The 23,741-nt window shown below is 37.0% G+C and overlaps 1 protein-coding gene across 2 annotated transcripts in view; it reads right to left on the bottom strand.

Annotated features, from left to right (window-relative positions):
• Positions 1–1,605: 1,605 nt before the first annotated feature.
• CDC40 (cell division cycle 40) overlaps positions 1,606–23,741 on the bottom strand; it is a 50,459-nt gene continuing 28,323 nt past the window's right edge. For both annotated transcript variants that reach the window (XM_033234866.1, XM_033234865.1), the window contains 10 exons: positions 23,027–23,123; positions 21,559–21,698; positions 20,673–20,747; positions 18,456–18,501; positions 16,010–16,111; positions 14,340–14,455; positions 13,950–14,083; positions 7,512–7,588; positions 4,874–5,018; positions 1,606–3,894 (listed from right to left, as the gene is read on the bottom strand). In XM_033234866.1, the coding sequence (XP_033090757.1) occupies positions 3,717–3,894; positions 4,874–5,018; positions 7,512–7,588; positions 13,950–14,083; positions 14,340–14,455; positions 16,010–16,111; positions 18,456–18,501; positions 20,673–20,747; positions 21,559–21,698; positions 23,027–23,123 (1,110 nt within the window). In that variant the 3' untranslated portion in view covers positions 1,606–3,716. The remainder of the gene's footprint in view (positions 3,895–4,873; positions 5,019–7,511; positions 7,589–13,949; positions 14,084–14,339; positions 14,456–16,009; positions 16,112–18,455; positions 18,502–20,672; positions 20,748–21,558; positions 21,699–23,026; positions 23,124–23,741) is intronic.

Below are 23,741 nucleotides of genomic sequence, written 5' to 3'. Positions count from 1 at the left end.
AAGGTCTGAGTTGGGAACAAAAATTCTACATTTAAAAAAAGCTGGCTGGGCGCAGTGGCGCATGCCTGTAATCCCATGAGGGAGGCTGAGGCGGGCAGATCACCTGAGGTCAGGAGTTTGAGACCAGCCTGACCAAGAGATGGAGAAACCCCATCTATACTAAAAGTGCAAGATTAGCTGGGCCGTGGTGGCGCATGCCTGTAATCCCAGCTACTTGGGAGGCTGAGGCAGGAGAATCGCTTGAACCTGGGAGGTAGAGGTTGTGGTGAGCTGAGATCGCACCATTGCACTCCAGCCTGGAGAACAAGACTGAAACTCTGTCTCAAAAAAAAAAAAAAAAAAAAGCTTTCTAGTGATTAGACATGTATTTGTGTGTCTACATATATATATTAATATATACTTTAAATTTGAATCTTCAGTTAGTTCATTCATTTTACTCAGTGATCAAAGAAACATTTCACAACATGAATTTTGAGCCCAGTGCTGCAACAGACACTTTCCTTCCACTGGATCTTCTCTTCTTCTCAGGCCCTTCGTACCTGCCTTGTTTTTACTGTATTTCATCAATTATTTTACGATACACTAAGAAAGAATTGAATGCTGCCCATTAGACTATGACATTCATTTATTTTAACTAGAGCCCTATTCAAAAATGTCAAAATGTGAAAAGTATGCATCTGTGATGATAAATGGAATCAGTTTCCCCAGGTCTTACTTTGAGACCCACATTTAATACTGCTGATGGATACTGGGGTCTGGATGCCACTTTATACCCCTTCTCATACATGAATTCATGATGTCTCCCCCAAATAATCCCAACTTTCTTCTGAATTCTGTATCTCAGTAAGCAACGCAAACCCTAGGTAATTCAGATGCAGACAGTTCTCAGTCCATACCCTGAGAAACAATGTTCTTCAAGGAAAGTCTCTATAATTGTTCTCAGTGCTGTGATATTTATGGTTACCATCTAAGGGTTTGCTAATTCAAAGTCAGTGTTTTCTTAGAGTTATTTTATAAATATACCAAGGATACCAGCCAGCCCCACAATGTAGCCTCAAGAACTACTTAGAAATGTGGCTGTGTAACACTGCTCCCTGTTTTTGAATCTTAAAATTTGCTCCTTGTTTAGGACAAAATATTTCCTGCTTGTGACTCAATATATAATATTCATTCTAGTAAATCTTTCACTAAAGCATCACTTTTAGGAAAGAAATCTGTCCTGGATATGACAAAAAGGCTGCAAAAAGGAAAAGGAGCCAGATGGTAACCACCTAAGTCCAGTAACCATGTGATCTTGAGACTTTTTATGCTGAAATATAACCCCACTCACTTATGTACTCTAAAATGTTGTGTAATCATGACTTAGTGCCACCACTAAATGAATAAATATGGAATGTGTTACATTTAATGTGCTCTGAGGGTACAGCTGTGTATTTTATTATATAATCATAAACCCATTGATATACCTGAATAAACCACATCCACCTCTAAAGCATCATTTCTCTCCATATGATCCACTTAAAACTGCAAATGGCTTAATCTAGTGTCTCAATACACTTAAGACTTAAAAGGAAACTAAAGATGAACAAGATGAACATTCTGATAGCACTTTCTACAAAAAATGCTTTATTTAAAAATATGATCTTTTTAAAAAGGAGACAACTTTTATATATACACTTACTTTAGAAACAGTCAAAAACACAACAAAATAAATCCAGATTTAGAAATGATGATTTATAACATACAATACTGGTGTGCTGAACAAGACAGTTTAAATGTATGATTCTTTTTGTCCCTTCACATTTCAATAATTCACATTTGTTAAAACTAGTGGTTGGGACTAAATAAAAGGTCATATCTGAATCCTTTCCCCTTCAGAAATCTGTCACCCTTCTGGGCAGTTACAGAAATGGCAGCAGCTAGGTAGTGTTTGTATTTCTTTGGGTGCCTGCCTCTGTGTCAAAAAATATCTCTCTGCTTTTATTCATTTTTCTATGAAATTTATTTTTATGTGGCTACAGGGCCTGGTCATATGTCCCAGGCCTTTTAAAATCTAAATTTCTAAAAATGGATACTCTGTAAAGGCAAGGAGCATACACTGCTATGACCTCACTGGACTCAGGGTTTAATGCTCTTAGGTTATCAGCAAGAGACATGATTTTGATATTCCAGTTAGCACTCCAAGCAGCTATCAACCAATCTTTTTCAGCATGGTAGTGAAATATTTCAAACCATATTCAAACATCTAATATAGACTTATAATAAAACAGGAAAAATGGCTTGCCAAATTAAAGTGCTATGAGCTACTACATTCATGAGGTTATCTTGATTTTCTTTGATTTTTTGAGATGGAGTCTCACTCTGTCGCCTAGGCTGGCGTGCAGAGGCATGATCTCAGCTCACTGCAACCTCCGCTCCTGGGTTCAAGCAATTCTCCCTTATCAGCCTTCTGAGTAGCTGGGACTACAAGTGTCCGCCACCAAGCCTGACTAATTTTTGTATTTTTAGTAGAGATGGGGTTTTCCTATGTTGGCCAGGCTGGTCTCGAACTCCTGACCTCAGGTGATTCACCTGCCTCAGCCTGCCAAAGTGCTGGGATTACAGGCGTGTGCCATTGCGCCTGGCCTATCTTGATTTTATAATCTGATGTTTTAAAAACTATTTTTCACCATGGTCACTGCTTCTCAAACTGGGGAACTCTAGCCATCTTCCGGGAGTGTCACTTTTTTTTTTTCAGACATAGAGGTTTAAAATTTTTTTAATCTTAAAAAGTCCTGTTGTATATATTCACAGGTAAAATAGGAATAATTTTAAAGATAAAACACATGACTTCAAAGAAATTACAAGTTGACATCTTGGACTCTACCCATTGTACTTTATCTCCTATGAGGAGGATTTCAGTAATTACAGCTGTGAAGCAATGACCTAGGAGATCTTGATTTCTCAAAGTGTAGCCAGGTCTTTACTGACAGTGAATGTAAATAAAATTCAAAGTCTTGGTGCATCCTCCTGAGTTCCATCTTCAGATATAATGTAATGCTCTGATTAAATATATACAGTCCTGTCTATACTGATCAGGAATTAAGTCAACGAAAGAACTCTGGACTGATTTTTATTTTTCCTTGTTTATAATTAGAGGAATGCTGCAGTTAAAGAAGATTACTGCTTTACAACTAAAAATACACATGTGTCATCAAAGGGAGTGGAACTCATGAAGCTGAAAGATTAGAACTTGACCCAGTGAAAATAATGGGGACAGTAACTGGGTGGTTTTTTCCTTCTTCCAAATTTACATTAAATTATATTATCCCTATTCTTTACTGCCCTTTTGGCTGAAGAGGTAAATACATGGTATTTTTCTGAATAATGAATTACATTACCTCCTCTAGAATCCCAAATCCACTAGGGATTCTTTCTTGACCCCAAAGGGATGCTTTCAGTATGTCATGGGTATAAACTCAAACTGCTTGCCAATTGTAACTACTTGTCAAATAGAAAGTCAATAGCCATTTTCTGTATAAATAACATTTATAAAGAACAAAATTAAGTTGCAAATGAACTTATGTCAAATTTACAGTTTCTTTTTTTAAACAATGGGTCAACGTCATCAACATTATCTGTAAATCAAGTTATCATCTGATACATTTAATAATTAAATACAGTTAAATATGACAATGGATCAAAAATGATCCTAGCTAGTTTAAGGATTAATCTAATTAATCCCACAATTTAATGAGACCATCCCAACCACATGTTATGACCTTAGAAGTTTCATGAGGATGCCACACTGCACCTATACACACTTTATCATGAGCTTTAAATCGACTGTAGAGTTTTGTGGTCTTCCAGTCCCAAATGTTTAATTTTCCATTTCCATCTCCTGAAATCACATAACTATAATGGGAAGAAAAATAAATTCAAATTATTCAAATACCTCAACCTGGTAAGGTGAATGAAGAATAGGGGAAGATACTGTCTTTTCACATCAACATTAAAAAAAAAATCCAATGCAAATATACAATACTCAGAATAACAGGTAGAACATGAAGCAGTCTATAATTTGAAATTCTATTTTAAAAAACCTCCCAACCAATCTAAGAGTAGAAAATTATTTTTAACTGGGAAGACTGGGAGTCCCAGGGGCCACAATGAATGAGGTTACACAATCAGTCTCTAGATAGTCAGAAACAGAGATTGGAGAACCAGTTCCACATATAGCTAGGGAACACTTTTAGATCTATTCCATCATAGTAGGCTCTACCACTTTCATAATTACTTTTTGGCTTTAATATCTTTTGAATACATCTAAGACTGAATCAGAGGTAGGCCCAATTACTAAGCTAAACATACAAAGTTATTGGGATTTCTAAATTACTTCTACCTATACATTTTAACTAAGAATCATGCTGTAGGCTTCACAAATCTAGTGTGACCTAGAAATATTCAAAAGTTGCATTAGAGGTTTCAGCACAGACAAGCTGTAGTGAAGCTGTAACTGCAACACTGTAATATACAATTAATTCTTCTGGTGTTCATTCAGTCATAGCAATACAGTGATTATAGCACTTCTAGTCTTGCTTAGAAAAGCAGAGAGAAAATAAGGCTTTGGTTATATAGAGAGGGATTATTAGGTGACTAAAGGGCATAAGCCTAAGTAATAGAAGGGAATATACTAAAGCAAGAACCTAAAAAAAGCAAAACGTAATTTTCCTAATTTGTTCTCGCCTTTATAGCCAGCATTTTGAAAATGTTAACAGATTATCGAGTTTTCATAAAAATATATTATGTGAGAGTGATGTGTAAAGTGTTATTTGTACAACAACAGTTTATATCATATTTGAATACTAGAACAGATTAGAAGTTTTAAACTTACCTCATGTCTGGTGAAAAGTCCACCTGACAAGCGTAGCCTGCTACCATATGGCCCTTAAAAATTTTTTTCTTGTTTAATCTAAATCTGTTCTGTGCTCCAAAAATTAAGATTTGGTTGTCCATTGATTGGCATGCTAGCCATTTTCCTGTAAATTCAATAAATGAGGTATTTTAGAGAAAGACTAAAACATTTTTAAAAACTTTTTATTTTAAATATGTTCACTGTGATTAATATAACTTTTGCTCCCAAATACTTTATAACACTAAAAAATAAATTTAATATACAACCTGTAAAGTGTTACAAATATGTCACTGGCAAGAGTTATTAATATATAAACTAAAGGCTTTTGCGTATACAATCCTATATCATTGAGCACTCTCATATAAAAGCTTTTTTTTTTAAAAGAATAAGGAAATATAGAAATTCCAAGTTTCATGTTAAAGAAATAAGCTAAAAGTTATGAAATGAAATGAATTTATAGTAAGTACAGACAACAGAACTATGGGAAATAGGAGAGACTTATCTGTGGTAATTATGGAATAAAGAAAGATTAACTGGTGAGAAAGCCTAGCGTTATAAAATAAACCTATACAAAAAAAGAGGTAATTTTAAAAAATTATAGTAACTTTTTTAACGGCTACAATGCTTTTCTCTACTTGGGATTCATCAAAGCCCCTAGAGCCTAAACTGCAGTGTCTATAGTCATGTGCCACTTAACAATGTTTCGGTCAATGATGGACCGCACATATGACACTGGTCCCATAAGACTATAGTGCCAAATTTTTACTGTATCTTTTCTATGTTTAGATACGTTTCAATACACAAATGCTTACCACTGACTACATTATTCAGAACAGCAACATGCCATACGGGGTAGAGCCTAGGAGCAACGGGCTATACCATACAGCCTAGTAAAGTAGGCTATACCATCTAGGTCTGTGTAAGTACTCTGTATGATGTTCATAAAATGACAAAATCACCTAATGCTGCATTTCTCACAAGTACCCTTGTTGTTAGGAATGCATGACTATACTTCCATCCTATATACAGTCATTCCTTGGTATCTGTTGGGAACTGGTTCCAGGATCTGCACCCCCTACCCAATACCAAAATCCACAGATGCTCAAGTCCCTTACATAAAATGGCACAGTATTTGCATAAAACCTACACATATCTCCTGTATACATTAAATCACCTCTCGATTACTTATAATGCCTAATATAACATACATGCTTTGTACCTAGTTGCTACCCTGTGTTTTTTAATTTGTATTTTTAATTGTTATATTGTTATTTTTTACTGTTTGTTTTGTTGAATATTCTGGACTCGTGCTGGTTGAATCCCAGGACGTGGTGCTCATGGATACGAAGGGCCAACAGTACATGTAAACATTACTGAGTAAGGAAATAGACTCAATGCCTGAGTGGGTAAATGGCCTTGTTCAAGACGGGCACAGAATCTGTAATAGGCGGTTTAAAAATAAGCTACGTGAAATGTAGATGCACAGTGACGAAGTATATAATCTAGCAATTATCAAAAAAGGATTCACTTAGGTTGCTTTTCTTATAAAAAAAGATAGAGCATTTGACAACTATTACCATTTGCTTGTGTCAGAGGCCCTGATGGAACAGCAAACTCTTCCTTGCCCCATTATGTGAGTTGACAGTGGCTTCGATGACAATGTTCCCCAAATATCAGAACCCCCACTTTAAGACTCTCATGTAGAGCTATATCAGTATATTGTCAGTGTATCTGTAGCACAAATTATCTTGTACGGAAGACAATGGATTAAACAATATTAAATAGATTTATCTTTTTAATTTTTGCCTGAGAAAATTTTTTGTAGTGAACTGCTAAAGTGTTCTCATTATAAAGAATCAACAAAATTTCCTATCCCCTGAAAGAGCTTACAATAAATCATTATTATTATTTTTTTTAGAGAGAAGGGTCTTGCTCTGTTGCCCAGGCTGGAGTACAGTCATGCAATCTGCCCATCTTGGCCTCCCAAGTAGCTAGAACTACAAACGTGCACCACCACGCCAGTTGATTTTTAAAATTTTATTTTGTAGAGACGAGGTCTCTCTATGTTGCCCAGGCTAGTCTTGAACTCTTGGGGTCAAGTAATTCTCCTGCCTTGGCCAATCATTATTAAATGATGTACTGAACGTGATTCTGTTTGGAAGGAGAATGAGAAAAGAAAACTCTGGCCGGGCATAGTGGTTTAGGCCTGTAATCCCAGCACCTCGGGAGGCTGAAGAGGGAGGATAACTTGAGCCCAGGAGTTTGAGACTAGCCTGGGCAACAAAGGGAGACCCTTGTTTCTTAAAAAAAGAAAAAAACAAAAAAGAAAATAAAAGAAAAGAAAACTGATTGTTAAACAGAAATCTTCTGATGTTCAATCAATGTTAGCAGTAAATCATTCTTTTATTTTTATTTAAAAAAAGACACAGAAAAGTAGGTGAGGTGACTTACATATGAAAGTCAGTAATTCTTTCTAATATTGTAAAGATTCCCTTATACAAGTAATGGCACTGTCACGAACTTTCCCAAGAAGGAAGGGGCCAAAGTTCTTTTGAATACAGAAATCACACCGTATCTTAAAAGCTCATTTAAAAATACAATTTACATACTAACTCACCATTTGGAGACAAAGTCACTGCAGGCATTGAGTGCATACTGGGTTCGGCTATATACTTGAAATCCACAGGGATATCCCTAAAAATTTTAAATAGGATATCGGAATAAGCAATTTTTATAAAGTACCTTCTGAAGAATTATCTCTGGAACAAAGGAAGAATATGCAAATAAAAGCAAACTCTTGAAATTATGTATTTAATAAATCTTTCATGAAACTTTCTGGAAGAAGAAAAATCACAAGATGACACTGTATTGCTTATGGTGAATCTTGTACTTCATAAATGACTTTCCATGATCGTTATAACAGTGACAGTGATTTTGTTTTCTATTTGATTTAAACCTGGCCTTTATGTTAAAAAATCTGTTACTAAAAGTTCTTAATAATGTACCATGGCAACGGGTACACTAAAATCTCAGAATTCATCACGATATAATTCATCCATGTAGCCAAAACCCATTTTTAGTACAAAAGCTGTTGAAGTAAAAATAAATAAATCAATTAAAAATGTACCATGGTAGGGCAAAGCAAGATGTCTGAGGCAAGCGTAGAGGGAAGTGTTATTTTACCAGCCAGTCAACCTTAACTCCAGTGGGTGAGAGTGTTAAAGAGCCTGCAGCAATGCAGGAGGATGGCAGGCAAAGCTGTCGGGATCTGTGAGCTGGTCTAGCCCATCCAGAAATGATGATAAATTATGATAAATAAATGCTTGGTACCTGGACTATTTTCAGTTTACATGTAAAGCATTTCAAATGTGTTTGGTGAAGGAGAAAAAAACATTAAAAAAACAAACAAACAAACAAACCTCATGTGAGTGATACAAAGAATGAAAGAAAAAAAAATCAAAAACTAGCCACCTAAATTTAGAACCATCAAAGGTTCTAAGTGCCTTTTCATTTTCAATATTCTCCAAGCTAAAAATCCTTTTCTGAAAGGAGTTTTGGTCTTGTTGCTTTTCATGAAACCAGAAATATTTTTCACAGAGTAATGTGTGGGAAATGTAATCTGATGAGTAACACAGATTCTACAGTAGCAATTTCAATTTCAAACCCTGTTTCAAGTTCCAATACTCTGGTTAACTGTAAAACAATAATAATTTGCCTTAATATAAGGATTTTCTCTATCCATCCATCCAGCAGAAGGAGCAAATGACTAGAAGAAACTTCTGTGAGGGTCGTGGTCAGAGGAAAACATTTTCAGGTATAATCTGGGGAATAACATCATTTGTCAGATCTCCAACCCTTTATACCTCTATGGTACCAATGAGAACTGACATTTAGAATGACTCAAATGTATTAAAAAGATCTGCGATCGAAAAAAGGCTTATTTCTTCCTTCCTTGTACTTATTGTTAGTGCTTATTTTACAATATGAATTAAAACATGTGAATTTTCTAAATTAACTGTATTCCAGGTTCATATTGATCAATGTGTTAACAAAAGTAAACAAAAAAATTCAAATGGATACCTTATTTCAAGGAATCTTCATACCAGGAGCTTGGAAGAAGAATTTGAACTACGCTGTGGACTTCATTATTTCTAGCAAAAATGTCTGCTAGGCATAAATACAACATGGCTTGGCACGGTGGGTCACACCTGTAATCCCAGCACTTTGGGAGGCCAAGACGGGTGGATCATCTGAAGTCAGGAGTTTGAGACCAGCCCGGCCAACAATGGCAAAACCCTGTCTCTACTAAAAATACAAAAATTAGCTGGGTATGATGGCACAGGCCTGTAATCCCAGCTACTCAGGAGGTTGAGGCAGGAAAATTGCCTGAAGCCAGGGGGCGAAGGCTGCAGTGAGCTGAGATCATGCCACTGCACTCGACACTCCAGCCTGAGCGACAGAGTGAGACTCCATCGCAAAAATAAACAAACAAACAAACAGCACTATTTTCTAATTGGATACTGTAACTCAGTATAATAAGCTAGTAATTCATATCTTGCAAATAATCTCCAGTTTAAAAATGAATTCACCAAAAAAAAAAAAAAACCTAATAAAAGTCCATGAATTTTTAAAGCTAAAACATAAACAGTAGTGTCAACTTCTATAAAATTTTCTTTAAGAAATATTTTACCAAAATAAATACCTTCTGGAGAAAACACGTCTATGACATTTCATGCATTTGGTCAATTAAAATACCATGAGTTGGCCCGGTGTGGTGGCTCACACCTGTAATCCCAGCACTTAGCGAGGCCGAGGTGGGTGGATCATGAGGTCAAGAGATTGAGACCATCCTGGCTAACCTGGTGAAACCCTATCTCTACTAAAAATACAAAAATTAGCTAAGTGTGGTGGCGCACGCCTGTAGTCCCAGCTACTCGGGAGGCTGAGGCAGTAGAATCACTTGAACCTAGGAGGTGGAGGTTGCAGTGAGCCAAGATTGCGCCACTGCACTCCAGCGTAGGTGACAGAGCGAGACTCTCCCTCAAAAAAATAAAAAAAGTTGCTGAATATCTAATACAGTCTTTTATTCTCCTTTAGAACATAATACAGTTAGTTTGTATAGTTTTATTTAAGAAAGCCAAGTTTCCTTTGTTTTCTTGTATTATTATGGTACTCTAAGCAAGTACAGAGTATAAAAGTTTGGCAAACACCACTTGTCTGAAGGCCCCAGTGTTGCTAATTTTCCCAGAGAGGAGGTCAGCTGTCACTTTGCGGAGCTCAGGGCGTCCCTTCCTCTCCTAAGCAAGTGGCCATCACTAGTAATTGCTCTTAGGGATGATTTATGCAGTGACACACAGTTCCGGGGCCCCTGAGCTGGTTTTGCTTCCTACTTGTCTTTGTAGCAGGACAGACCTTCACATTTATTACTTTCTCACTAATCAAATCAAATACAAGTTATTAGTACCTTCTCTCCTTACCAGTCCCCTCATTCATCTAACTATCCATCCATATGATCAAGAATTCAAGTTTTGTGAGGCCAGGAGTTTGTGACCAGCCCAGCAAACAGAGTGAGACCCTGTTTCTACAAAAAACTTAAAAATTAGCCTGGCGTGGTGGCATGCACCTGTAGTCCCAGTCACTCAGGAGTCTAAGGGAGAAGGATCACTTGAGCCCAGAGCCCAGTAGTTCAAGGTTGCAGTAAGCTATGACTGCACCACTACATGTAGTCTAGGCAACAGAGTGAGATCCTGTCTCTTAAAAAACAAAAAACAAGCTTTGGAATCAGTTTGATCAGAGTGTGAACTCTGGCCCTTTCGTGTCCTTTATAACCTTGGGCAAATTACTTCCTTCCTTGTACTTATTGTTAGTGCTTATTTTACAATATGAATTAAAACATGTGAATTTTCTAAATTAACTGTATTCCAGGTTCCTTATACATAAAAACTTCCTTATACATAAAATGGGAATAACAAATGTACCTATCTTATAAGATTGCTTTGCACACTAAATCAGATGGTTCAGGTGAAATGCTTAGCATAGTGACTGGCATATAGAAAAAGCTCAATCAGTGTAACATCATTGATAATTATACCAATAATGACTTCTTTAGAGATTCAGCACATATTGTGTGCCAGGCACTGTGTTGGGAACAGACAGTAAGCGTGACTCATACCGTTCTTTCTCTCATGGTTAAGAACTTGTCAGGAAAGAGAACAAATAAACAAGCACTTGAAGTATGCTAAAAGCTGTGGAAAGCCAGTGACAGTGTGGGATGATAGAGAGGAGGCACCTAATCTTATCTGACGACTGGTCAGGAAGGCTCTCATAGTAACGGTTAAACTGAAATCTGTTTTTTGTTGTTTTTTTTTTTTGTTTTTGAGATGGAGTCTCGCTCTGTTGCCCAGGCTGGAGTGCAATGGTGCAATCTCGGCTCACTGTAACCTCCACTTCCCAGGTTTAAGCGATTCTCCTGCCTCAGCCTCCCAAGTACCTAGGATTACAGGTGCACACCACCACATCTAGAGACAGTGTTTTACCATGTTGGCTGGTCTTGAACTCCTGACTTCGTGATCTACCCACCTTGGTCTCCCAAAGTGCTAGGATTATAGGTGTGAGCCACTGTGCCCAGTCTGCAATCTATTTTTTAAAAATTATATATTTATTTATAATTTTTAATTTTTTTATTCAGATGGGGTTTTGCTCTGTCACCCAAGCTAGAGTGCGGTGGCACAAGCATAGACCACGGCAGCCTCGACCTCCCAGGCACAAGCAATCTTCCTGCCTCAGCCTCCCGAGTAGCTGGGACTACAGGCCTGTGCCACCATACTAGCTAATTTTTGTATTTCTTGTAGAGATGGGGTTCGAGAACCCAGGCTGGTCTCGAACTCCTGGGTTCAAATGATCCACTCAAATCAGCCTCCCAAAGTGCTGGAATTATAGGTATGAGCCACTGTGCCCAGCCAAGTTAAAGTAAAATCTAAAAAATGACGTCATTTGTAACAAAATACTATCATGACTTTTTAGGAGTATTTCCTAAGATCTGAGAGGAAATGAAAAAAAAAAAGAAACATACTAACATTACCATTAGTTTAATAAAAATTCTGTGCTGACCAATGTTTTACTTTAGAACACCCACATACACATATCCTTGAGCCCTGTAATTGCTCGATTATTTAAATATTTACCAACTTCTTTTATACCACTCTATATTTAAACTTGAAAATATCTGAAGGTAGAAACACCAGAAAGTTTGAGTATGATCAAATTGTTAAAGCACATAAAACAAAACAGAACATGTATATGTATGTTTATTCTCCAGAGTCTGTGCAAATGATCTAAGGTGGCTCATATAAAACTTGGTGTCCATATTACTCCATAAAAAAACATTTCTGAAGTAAGAAAGACCTTAGCTGTAAGGTAGCCTCTAACATGCGCTATATGTTAAGACTACTCTCCACTACTTGGGGATAATCTGAAGGGGTGTAGTGGTGGTGGTGGTGAGTGTGGGAGAAACTACAATTAAATTACATTAAATGTTCAGTCACCCAGATTGTCCTGACAATGGTTAGGGACCTGCGCAGGTCCCCAAAGGGACTTAGGTATAAAGAGGAAACCACTGGCTGTGGTTCAAGGCTTTCCACTTGTTAAAGCAGAAAAACTTGTGGGGGATGGAAAGATACACTTTTTAGTCCTTGCTAGGAGGACTCATGGCTGAGCTATGCTTCACAACTGACTGGTTTCCATTAAGTCATTCATTTTAACAAAAAGGTTAGTAAGCATTTTTTTGCAACTAAATTATAGAACACACAATGATATGTAATGAAACGAGTACATTGCTTAACTTCAGAAAAATATTTTTTCCCTAGGAAAGTACAATTAACCAATATATGACTATATTCTATAAGTAAAACATTTGTACCAGAGTGATGATACGGGGTTACATGGTTTGGTTCTGTGTCCCCTCCCAAATCTCATCTTGAATTGTACTTCCATAATTCCCATGTATTGTGGGAGCGACCCTGTGGGAGATAATTGACTCATGGGGACGGTTTCTCCCATACTGTTCTTGCATGGTAGCGAATCAGTCACAGAAGATCTGATGGTTTTATGAAGCGAAATCCCTTTCACTTGGCTCTCACTCTCTCTCTTGCTGCTGCCATGTAAGAAGTACCTTTCTGGCCGGGCGTGGTGGTTCACGCCTGTAATCCCAGCACTTTGGGAGGCCGAGGTGGGTGGATCACAAGGTCAGGAGATCAAGACCATCCTGGCTAACAAGGTGAAACCCCGTCTCTACTAAAAATACAAAAAATTAGCTGGGTGTGGTGGCAGGCACCTGTAGTCCCAGCTACTCGGGAGGCTGAGGCAGGAGAATGGCGTGAACCCGGAAGGCAGAACCTGCAGTGAGCCGAGATCATGCTAGTGCACTCTAGCCCGTACGACAGAGCGAGACTCCATCTCAAAAAAAAAAAAAAAAAAAAAAAAGGGCCTTTCTCCTTCATCAATGGTTGTGGGGCCTCCCTAGCCATGTGGAACTTAAGTTCATTAAACCTTTCTTTTGTCAATTGCCCAGTCTCAGGTATGTCTTTATCAGTAGTGTGAAAACAGATTAATACATGGGGCATCTTTCAGTATTGAATAATCATAAAAAATGTACATTTAAAAAAATTAAGACATACACCACTATTTTCTTTGGGTGGTTCTAGGGCCATGACCTTATGCTCAATTCCCCTCCTCCTTGCCAGTTATTTTACAGAGATGAATAAGGTACCTAATAAAGAATGTAAGACAGCAAAATACAAATCCAGCATCACTCTAAGAAAAACAACTCAAGATACACATCCTTTGAAAAGACTATCCAAAGATTATAAATGGTAGCATGTTTAGATTTTAATCTCCATATTGTCAGTATTTACATAGTTAAAAGTTTGATTGGCAAGCCAGGATCACAGTTGCAAAAAATATTCAATGGTTCCATATTATCTGGCTTCATCTTTGTCGATATGATTTTTAACTGCTTGCTTTATATAAATCAGATTTTGTACTGATGGAAACTCACCATTCCCAAACTCTTAGGCTTTTATCATCAGATGTGCTCACAAATCTCCTATTCTCATCCACAAAAACAATGGTGTTGACAGCTCCCAAATGCCGATCATATTCCTGCACAATTTCTCCACTTCGAATGTCCCACTGTGTATCAGGCAAGAAAAAAGGTAAAGACAGAAGTAGAGTGGATTTATGAAAGACCGTAATTCTGGAAAGTGGAGAAGGAGAAGATCTTCAACATGACATTTTTATAAATGTAAATTTTTCTACTAAGAATGGTGCATCAGCCGTCCCTAAAAGTAGCAAACATTAAATGAGTAATATTAGCTTATTAACTTATTCCATCCCCTTATACAACATAAAGCTTAGGAGTCTTAACAAAATACTGTGAAAAACTTACTTGCACAATCTTCTTATCAGACATCCCAGCCACAAAGAGATTTTGCTTATCTTCATCAGGATTGAATTTGACACAATAAGGTACTTTTCGGTTTGTAAATCTTGATATACACTGTCCTAAAACCAAAGACTCAAATTAAATAGGTAAAATAAATTTGACCACTTAGAGATGACTGTGAGATTAAGATCTAGAGGTCACCTGCTTAATAAATGTTGAAGAAGGGCTGCCTGCTTGCTCTTTACTGTAAACTACATTTGTTCTTTTTCACAGATTTTTAATGATTAAAAATAATTTTTTCAAAAGTAAATCTGCACTACCAATTGTAGAATAAATAAATTATAACTTCATTCATATAATGGAATAGCGCAAGCAATAAAAAAGAACAAACTATTGGTATAAGCCATGAGGGAATCTCAGACATTATGCTGGAGCTAGAAACAAAAGAGAAAAAATGGTATGATTTCATATATAAGAAGTTTAAGAAGAGGAAAAATGAATCTGTGATGACAGAAGTGGTTACTATGGTTACTGGGAGTGGGCACAGACTGGAAAAGGGCATAAGAACCTTTACTGAGTGCTGGAAATATTCTATATCTTGATCTTGGTGGTAGACAGCTGCACAGGTATGTTTACCAAAAAAAAAAAAAAATCACTGAATATTTAGGCACTTCATACATTTTACTGTATGTATATTTTATCTTGATTTTTAAAAGAACCTGCAAAATGGTAGTCTCTCAGCCTTGGCTACACGGTACAATCATCTAGTCTATACACTGTACCAATTACGTAAATACCTCTGAAGGTGGGACTCAGGCATCAGTAACATTAAAGCTCTTCAGATGATTATAATGTGTAGCCAGAACTGAGAACCACTGCTAAAGTGCTGAAGAACATGGGCTTTGGCATCAGAGAGAGCTTCGTTGGAAAGCAAGTCTGCCACTTATTAGCTGTGTGACCCTGAAAAAGTTAGCTCTTTAAGCTCAGTTTCCGTATCTATAATCTAATAATAGCACTTATCTCATAGGGATAAATTAAGATTGAAGGAGATACTGAATATCAATGCTTAGCAATTATGCCTATTAGATGACGTTTAATAAATATTAACTATTATCATTACCCTTCAAATACAGTAAGGGTAATGATAATAAGACAATAAGATAATAAGATGATTTTTCTAATTACATAAAATTATACTAGCCACAACATATTAATGTGAATCAATTAATAAGCAGCAATTAGTATGGTTGTGAATATATAAAACCAACTGGCCTGTGAAAGTTTAGACCTACATTTTAATCAATTTGTGCACACACATTTAATTTTGTTCATTAGACATTTATTGCACTTCTGTTATGTGTAATGTACAGTGCTAGATAATGTAGGGAACAGAAAGATCAGTTAGATGGCCAATACAAGATTTTGACTTTGCTTATCTGTCAATCTGTTTGCTTTATAAACTCTATCTGGTGGAAACAAGTTTCACAGTGAAAGAGCTACTTATGCTCAGTTTCAACTCTACAAATGTATTCTGTGATATTTGCTGACAGTGAATGGTAAGAGAATCAGCAGTTAGAGAAGGTGCCATTTGGCCACAGAAGACTACTCACACCATTTCATATATAAACGATAACTTGTAAGATGAATATGTATTAGCATAGGTGAACTCTTACCTGTCTCAGTGTCCCAGAGCTTAAGATATCTGTCATAGGCTGCGCTGAGGAACTGTGTTCCCGCAGTATTGAAGCAAATATCCCTAACAGCCTTACTGTGACCTAAAGGTGGAGTCAACAGAAACAGCAATGAGGTGAAGCATCATATCTTCTCTTAAAACATAAACACCATAAAGAGACACAGCACTAAGCAGTGGTTCTCAGCCGTGAGTCAAGATCACTGGAATGCCACTGCCTGATTTACTGACTTAGAATATGTTATGTGTGGGCTTCAGAATGTGGGCATTTTTTTCCCCTTGAAGAAGCTCCTTAGGTGATTCTGATGCATAACATCTTGGTTAACAACCAAGAGAAAAGGTTTAACTTTTCTTTTAAGTCTGTCATAGCAATTTCTTAATATGCAGTACATACAAGTGATGACTAGCTAGCCAAGAATTTATGGAAATGTAAAAGACCAATTATTGCCAGTGAAAGAAATGGCTGCTGGAATTTTGGAGGTTCACTCTCAGATTGTTCACTAGGCTGCAAGTGAAAACAAAGTGACCTAAACCTAAAGCTTAGGAAACTGTGGCCCTTGTTCAATAATTGCATATTTCTGTGATCACATTACCAAATTTCATAGAAACTGATTCAGAATGTAGGAGACTTTCCAAAAACTATTATTAGCTTGCATTGGTTTTTTATTTTTGAGACAGGGTCTCACTCTGTTGCCCAGCCGGGAGTGAAGTGGCTGGATCTCAGCTAACTGTAAACTCAACCTCTCTGGCTCAAGCGATCCACCCACCTCAACTTCTCGAGTAGCTGGAATTACAGGTGCACATCACCACGCCTGGCTAATTTCTGTATTTCCTGTAGAGACAGGGTTTTGCCATGTTGCCCAGGCTAGCTTCTATTGTTTTAAGATGATGTTTTGACAATACATTCATTTTAAGGTGCTGATTATACTTTACTTAAAAATGAATATTGCCAGACCACTCAACTCTTAAAAGTTACAGGGAAAAATAAAATGTGGCTAAACAAAAGCAAAAATGTTCCACCCCACCATGACCAAGACACATACAATTGTGCAAAATGAGCATGGCACAAATTGTTAACCACATGCAGCAGCTCTAAACCATCACCTCCAGTGAACTCCCATCAGGAGGTAGGTGTCATGGCAATTAGCCATCCTTTTCTACAGCTGGAGTCCCAGTCAGAGCTGCTATCATCTCCCTCAGGAGGAAAATTTCAGTTTTCCACAGAAAAATGGTCTGTCAGTACAGGGGAGACAGATGCGGACCAAATCCACTCTATCTGACGGAGACATTTTGTTCCCCTGTACACAGCTAAGAGCCTTCCACAAGTCTTCCTTTAGGCTGCAGTGTCACCTTAGGCAGAATTAATTTGTACAGGGAGGCCCTAAAATCATAAAGCACTGCCGAACAGACTCCCACTTTAATCTAAAAACAGAGCCACTAAGAGTCACACCGTTTCAATGTGGTACAGTTAAATCTGGAAAGAGTAACTAGCCTTCACAGAAATTTGACAAAGACAATAAACCTTTCTCTACCGAAAAGGCTAGCTTGTCACAAAGCTGTCCTCCCTTTGGCCTTCTTTCTTTCTTCAAGGAGTTCTCTCAATCTCATCCTTTTTTTATGCTTTGGCTGCCAATTCTCGGTCTCTCTTCAAAGCTCAACATTTGGCTATCTAATTGCTTAATGGACATTTTCACCTCAATATCCCAAAGGCAGCTCAAATTTGGTGTATCTAAAACCTCACCATCATCTTATGTTCCTTCTTGGTGAATGGCACCATCATTCATCCAGTCTCATGGGAGTCACCCTAGATTCCTGTCTCACTGTGATCATTCACATGCCATTACTAAATCTCACTGACTTTAACTCTAATATGTAGTTCCTTTCTTCTCTCTCTGCTGCTTTGGTTCAGACTCTCATCATCTCTAAACCAGACCTATGAAATAACTATGTAATTCATTTCCCTTCCTCCAGGCTTGCCCTACCAAATCATCCTGCGTATTGCCATTTGATCTTCGTAAACTTCAAATCATGTTGCTTTCCGGAAAGAGCTCTTTAATGGTTCCCCAATGCCCTCACAACAGAGGCTAAACTCATTATTAATGGCACAGGAGGTCTTCCATGCTCTGGTCCCTCTCTTGCTACTTTTCTCTGCTTTTGTTTCTCACCATCCCCCATACTCTGACAATCCTGAAATGTATGTGGATCCCCTCAGCAGCACGCTGCCTCATGCTACTTTTGTTTTGCATCTGATGCTCTTGCTTCCTAGTTCTCTTTCTTTGTCTAACTGGGGACACTGACTCCTCCTTCCAGATTCAGCTCAAGTCCATGAAGACTTCACTTCCTATCGGTGTAGTAAAATTACTGTCAATGATGTTATCTTACTTTAAAAATTCTTCCCAGATTTATGTTGGAGAGAAAAGAAGCATTACCAATAAATGTTCTCAGACAGCGCCGGTCTCCATAAACCTCCCATAGCTGGGGGAGAAAAAAAACAACACATAGAAATATTACATTTAATAAAGGTCTTTCAATCAATAACACCAGCCCTATGCTGGTTACGTGTGTGCATATCTGTGTGTGTAAACACACAGCTTCAATCATTAAATATTAAACACTGAATATCATTAAATATTGCTTGGTGCTGCCAGTTTGTGTTATATTATTTGGAACACACACACACACACACACACACACACACACACAGTCACACACACTCAAAACTAAAGAGTTTTAAAGATATTTACATCAAAATATCAAGAAATTTAACTATAGATGGAGTTAATTCAAGTGAGTTTTCATTTTCATATTGCTCTTTTCTGTTTCACACATTTTCTAGGACGAAAAGTTTCTACTTTTGTAGCACTACAAACGAATTTTAAAGGAATTAAGTATTATTAAAACTGCCATGTATACCAACTTTTAAAGGAATTGTGTTATTAAAACCGCCACGTATATAATATTTGATACTGAAAGGCTTTTTTGTTTAGTTTTCTGAGGTAACAAGTATTACAGAAGCTATAAGAAAATGATGATCTAGACTAAAATAAAAGGCTCATAATTCTCAGCACATCTAAGGTAGATTAATACAATAGCTTCAAGGCTAGCTTTATTCTTGACTGCCTTGAATCCAATCCTCAACAATGTTGCTAGTACTCTAAAATAGAAAGCATTTCCTTATCACCAGTGCCAATGTGACACAGTCTCAGTTACTGTAGCATACTAGGAAAGGACCTCTGAGACCTGGTTTCTTGCCCAGGACTGCCTGCAATCATTCCTTGTCTCTTAGATGTTACGCTCCAGCAAGCACAAAACTGTTATTTTCAGCACACACCATGCTGATTCATTCTCTTCACTCTTTTCAAGCACACTCTACTCCTGTTTCCTTATCCTTTACTTAGTTTAACCTTCTTACTAAGGTATCCTTCCTCTTTGAAACCAGCATATCTTGTGCTTACCTCTATAATGATCATTTATATCATAATAAAATGATCATCCTAAGGGGAGGGACAGTGCCTTTATAAGCTTTTACTTTCAGTCCCTTGCACATAATAGAATGTTTATAGAAGTCAACTAAATTGAATTCTATGCTTTTTTGGTTGGTCAAAGAAAAGACCAACATCTCAATTAACATGGTTTGTACCAAGTAAAAGTAAAGTAAAATGGGGGTTTTTACTCCAAAATGTTGGCCTGTCATTTTAAGCTATTAGAGACAAATGCCTAAACGGTTGCTCTTATCAAAAGAAGTGGCCTTTTTCATTGTTAATATCCATGAATTATTTACAAATGATAAAATTTTAATGACTCAACTTTTGAAGCCCCAAGAGCACTATAGCGTTGGTGTTTATCGAACCATCATAATGGTCCAGACAAAGAGAAGACACAAAACCGGTAAGAACTATCCTTTCAGATTTAAAATTTTTTTCAAGACATTCTGCATATTCAGGTTGAGATGCATTGGCAACCAAGATTTTTCTACCACACATTCTACAACTGAACAGAAGCTAAAGATGGGAGTTTCCCAAGACTAGAAAAGGTGAAAGAAGGGGCTGGGAGCAGTCCTGTTACTTGGTGTCTACTAGCATTTAGAAGAAAAAGGATGAATTACATTTTCTACTTTCTAAAAATAGGATTTCTATCATATGTCCTCTCTATTTCATAAGGTTTGGAGAAACAAATAAACTACTACATATACAAAATCTCTATAATGATTAGTGATTATTTATATGTCCAAAGCCAACATGATTGGATTACATTCTCATCAGTTTTCTAGGCTTAAAAAGCGGCCTAGCCACTGCAGGCGCCTGTAGTTCCAGCTATTTGGGAGGCTGAGGCAGGAGAATGACGTGAACCCAGTAGGTGGAGCTTGCAGTGAACTAAGATCATGCCACTGCACTCCAGCCTGGGCGACAGAGCAAGACTCCATCTTAAGAAAAAAAAAAAAAGCGGGGGGAGCCTAGTTAATTGGACCACAGAGCCATATGGAATTTATGTTTGGAAGTAGTTCATAAACTGCTGCATTTACAGGATCTAAGAGAAAATAATTAGCTTCTAATTGCCTAACAAACCCAATTTTTTTATAATTAACCAAACAGATTTAAACAAAGAACTAGTTTTGCAGCACTCCTACTCTGTTACTGAAAACTCACCTTAATTTTACAGTCCATGGAACAAGACAGCAATAAATGGCCAGAGAGAGGAAACAATCTGACTGCACTGACGCCCTATAAAAAGGTATTACAGTTATCAACCAGAAACATTCAAAAGATCAGCTCAAATGAAGCATCAAGAAAAGACAGTATATATTAAGCAGCCTAATTTGCTATTTTTCATTCCAAAAATCACACCCCAGAATAGCTTTCATTAGCATTCCAAGAGCAGACCTTATTGACACCAAGCTTTTGAAGATTTTTTTTTCTAACCTTTAATATTGAGTTCCTCACCCAGTGGAATCCTGAGTCAATCAAACTGCTACTGCCCCCACTTCTCTTCCTCTTTTTACTTAGTTCCTTTGCTCTTTGCAAAGAGTTGGAAATTACAAGTTGGAATGGTGCATATGACAAAGAATATCAACATGAAAAATTTTCATGTACCTTATCTCTGCATTAGTTTAAAAATTACCATAGTTTATAAACCAGGGCGCATCTAATCTCTGAAGTGTGATAACCACAGAGCTAAAGCAAAATTACTGAAACTAAGCAGGAGACTTGGTGCTAGTACCAGCCCATTACTCACTGATTTGGTGCCCAAAAGGAAGAAGATTGTAGCAGGAGCTTGTGGGGAAAGGCCTGGCTATAAGGATGCAGGACACTAAATCATGAACGCTATATCATGGCCAATTCAGATGGCTTGAAGACTGATTAGACAACTGTGATGGATGTGTGGGCACCTCCAAAGCCTAACCCAGAATTATATTCAATTTGACTTCCCTGTACCTTTACCAGAAATAGTAAATGTTCCACATTAACAGCTAAAACTTTATGTTGGCTTCATTATAATAGCATTACAGCAAACAGAAACAACCAACTTGCTTACCTTCGTGTGTCCAGACCACACATGAATTTGTTTTTTGGGAAGATAACACTTCTCAGGTGGCATAGTTGACCGTAGATTAACACCAACATCCTGAGGTATGTGAAGATAGGACCTGCCTTGATAGTCATACATTTCTTTAACTGAAACAAAAAGGCAAAGAAAATCAATAAACAAATACAACCCATAGCCATGAAACTTATATTTTTAAAATAACATTTTTTTCCCAGGGATATCTTCCATATTAAGGTTCAGGTAATAACACTCCAATGATGTAAAGATCAAGAGTCAGCTAAGATATAAGTGCTTAAAATAACTGCTATCATTTACAACTAGAGGTAGTATTTCGAAATTCCTAACTACCCAGAGATTATAGACCTTTAGATAAGATCTATACTTCTTTTCATCACTTACACATCTTAGTAATCTATAAAGACTTCACTGTGGCATAATTATAGCAAGGGAAGATAATACTTGGGCCTTGTGAGTCACTGGTAAAGCAGCAGAAATAAAACACGTTAAGAAGGAAGTTAAAACAAAACAAAATATATCAACTATCCTTTTCCCCTACTTTCCTCTTTTATGCCCTTCCATTTCCCTTTCATTTATCTTTTCCTGCTTTCATCACAAAGTTTACAATAAAGTCACCTGTGAGAATTAAATGACATACTGTATATAAAGCAATCAGCAGCATGTCTGGCACAGAGTGGGTACTCAATAAATGTTATTATATTATTGTTATTATAGTTTTAAGCACCATAGTACTGAATAGACATCTTGGAGATAAAACTGAAGCTTGAAGAATGAAATATGGCTTCATCAAACCTAAATATCTGATGTAATATAACATTAGAATAAGCAACAACGTAAGTACTAAGTTATTCTTTACAGTTTTAGATAATCACTATGTAAGTTCCTAAATATAACTAATTATTAACCAACAGGTACATTCTAGAATACTTATGATTTATTTTGGTGAATATGCATTTCCTTCTACAAGTCAAAATAAGTATGAGAGCCTTAATCTCCATCTTTTCACATGAAAATCCAAGTTTATTCTGAGTATAGCTGAATAACGGTTATGAACTGTGTGGATACCTGAGTATTTGGCTTCATTAAAAACAGTTAAAATGACTGGGGTACTATTAATACACCAAAAGAGTCAACTTTATCTTACGAAAGAATAGACTGTGGACTATTCAAGTTTCTTTTTTATCTATCATTTAATAAAATTCATTAACACTTGGAAAAAAATCATCTGTGGCTATCATTAATCATGCTATTTTTTCTCCTTTATCAGTATACAGAAGTCTGCTGTAATTTCCTTGGGATACAAATTGTCTAACATAATTATACTCAACATAATGATTTTATAACAGCTGATAGTAAGGGTAATGATATTGTATGAACAGCTAACAGAGTAAATATGAAGGTTTTTCATAAAAATGAAGATGTATAAAATATATGTTACCATGTAAGATTGTCTTCTCCTCCCCAGGTTTCTCTTCTTCCTGCTTTCCTTTTTTCTGCCTCTTTGCTGTGATTTCATCTAATTCTTTTTGTTCTTCCTAAGAAAATTAAGGAGTGAAATTTAAAGTGAATGTTCTAGAACCTCACTATACCTAAGTTGGTGTTATAAGTTATTTATAATGAGGTCTACATATCTGGTCCAAGTATGTTCCCAGGATAACAAGCTCAACACTTTTTTTTTTTTTTTTTCTGAGACTGAGTCTCGCTCTGTCGCCCAGGCTGGAGTGCAGTGGTGCTAAACTCGGCTCACTGCAATCTCCCTCTTCCGGGTTCAAGTGATTCTCCTGCCTCAGCCTCCCGAGTAGCTGGGACTACTCTGTGCGCACTACCATGCCTGGCTAGTTTTTTTTTATTTTAGTAGAGATGGGGTTTTACTGTGTTGCCCAGGCTGGTCTCGAACTCCTGAGCTCTGGCAGTGTGCCAGCCTTGGCCTCCCAAAGTGCTGGGCTTACAGGCCCGGCCAACTTCAAGTCTTCTATAAGCAGAGACTGATTATCTCTTCCACAAATTACAAAATGGTACTAAATACATAATGGATACTAGATAATACTTTTCAACTCTACAAAATCAGTTTTCAAAACTCATCCTTCTCTGACACCTAGAAATAAATTTTAACATGTTATACTAGTTATACAAGTAAAAAGACAAGGCAAGCA

This window comes from Trachypithecus francoisi, unplaced genomic scaffold, assembly GCF_009764315.1.
Source record: "Trachypithecus francoisi isolate TF-2019V2 unplaced genomic scaffold, Tfra_2.0 Lachesis_group15, whole genome shotgun sequence".
NCBI lineage: Eukaryota > Metazoa > Chordata > Mammalia > Primates > Cercopithecidae > Trachypithecus > Trachypithecus francoisi.
This window is presented reverse-complemented; position numbering and strand designations above follow the sequence as displayed.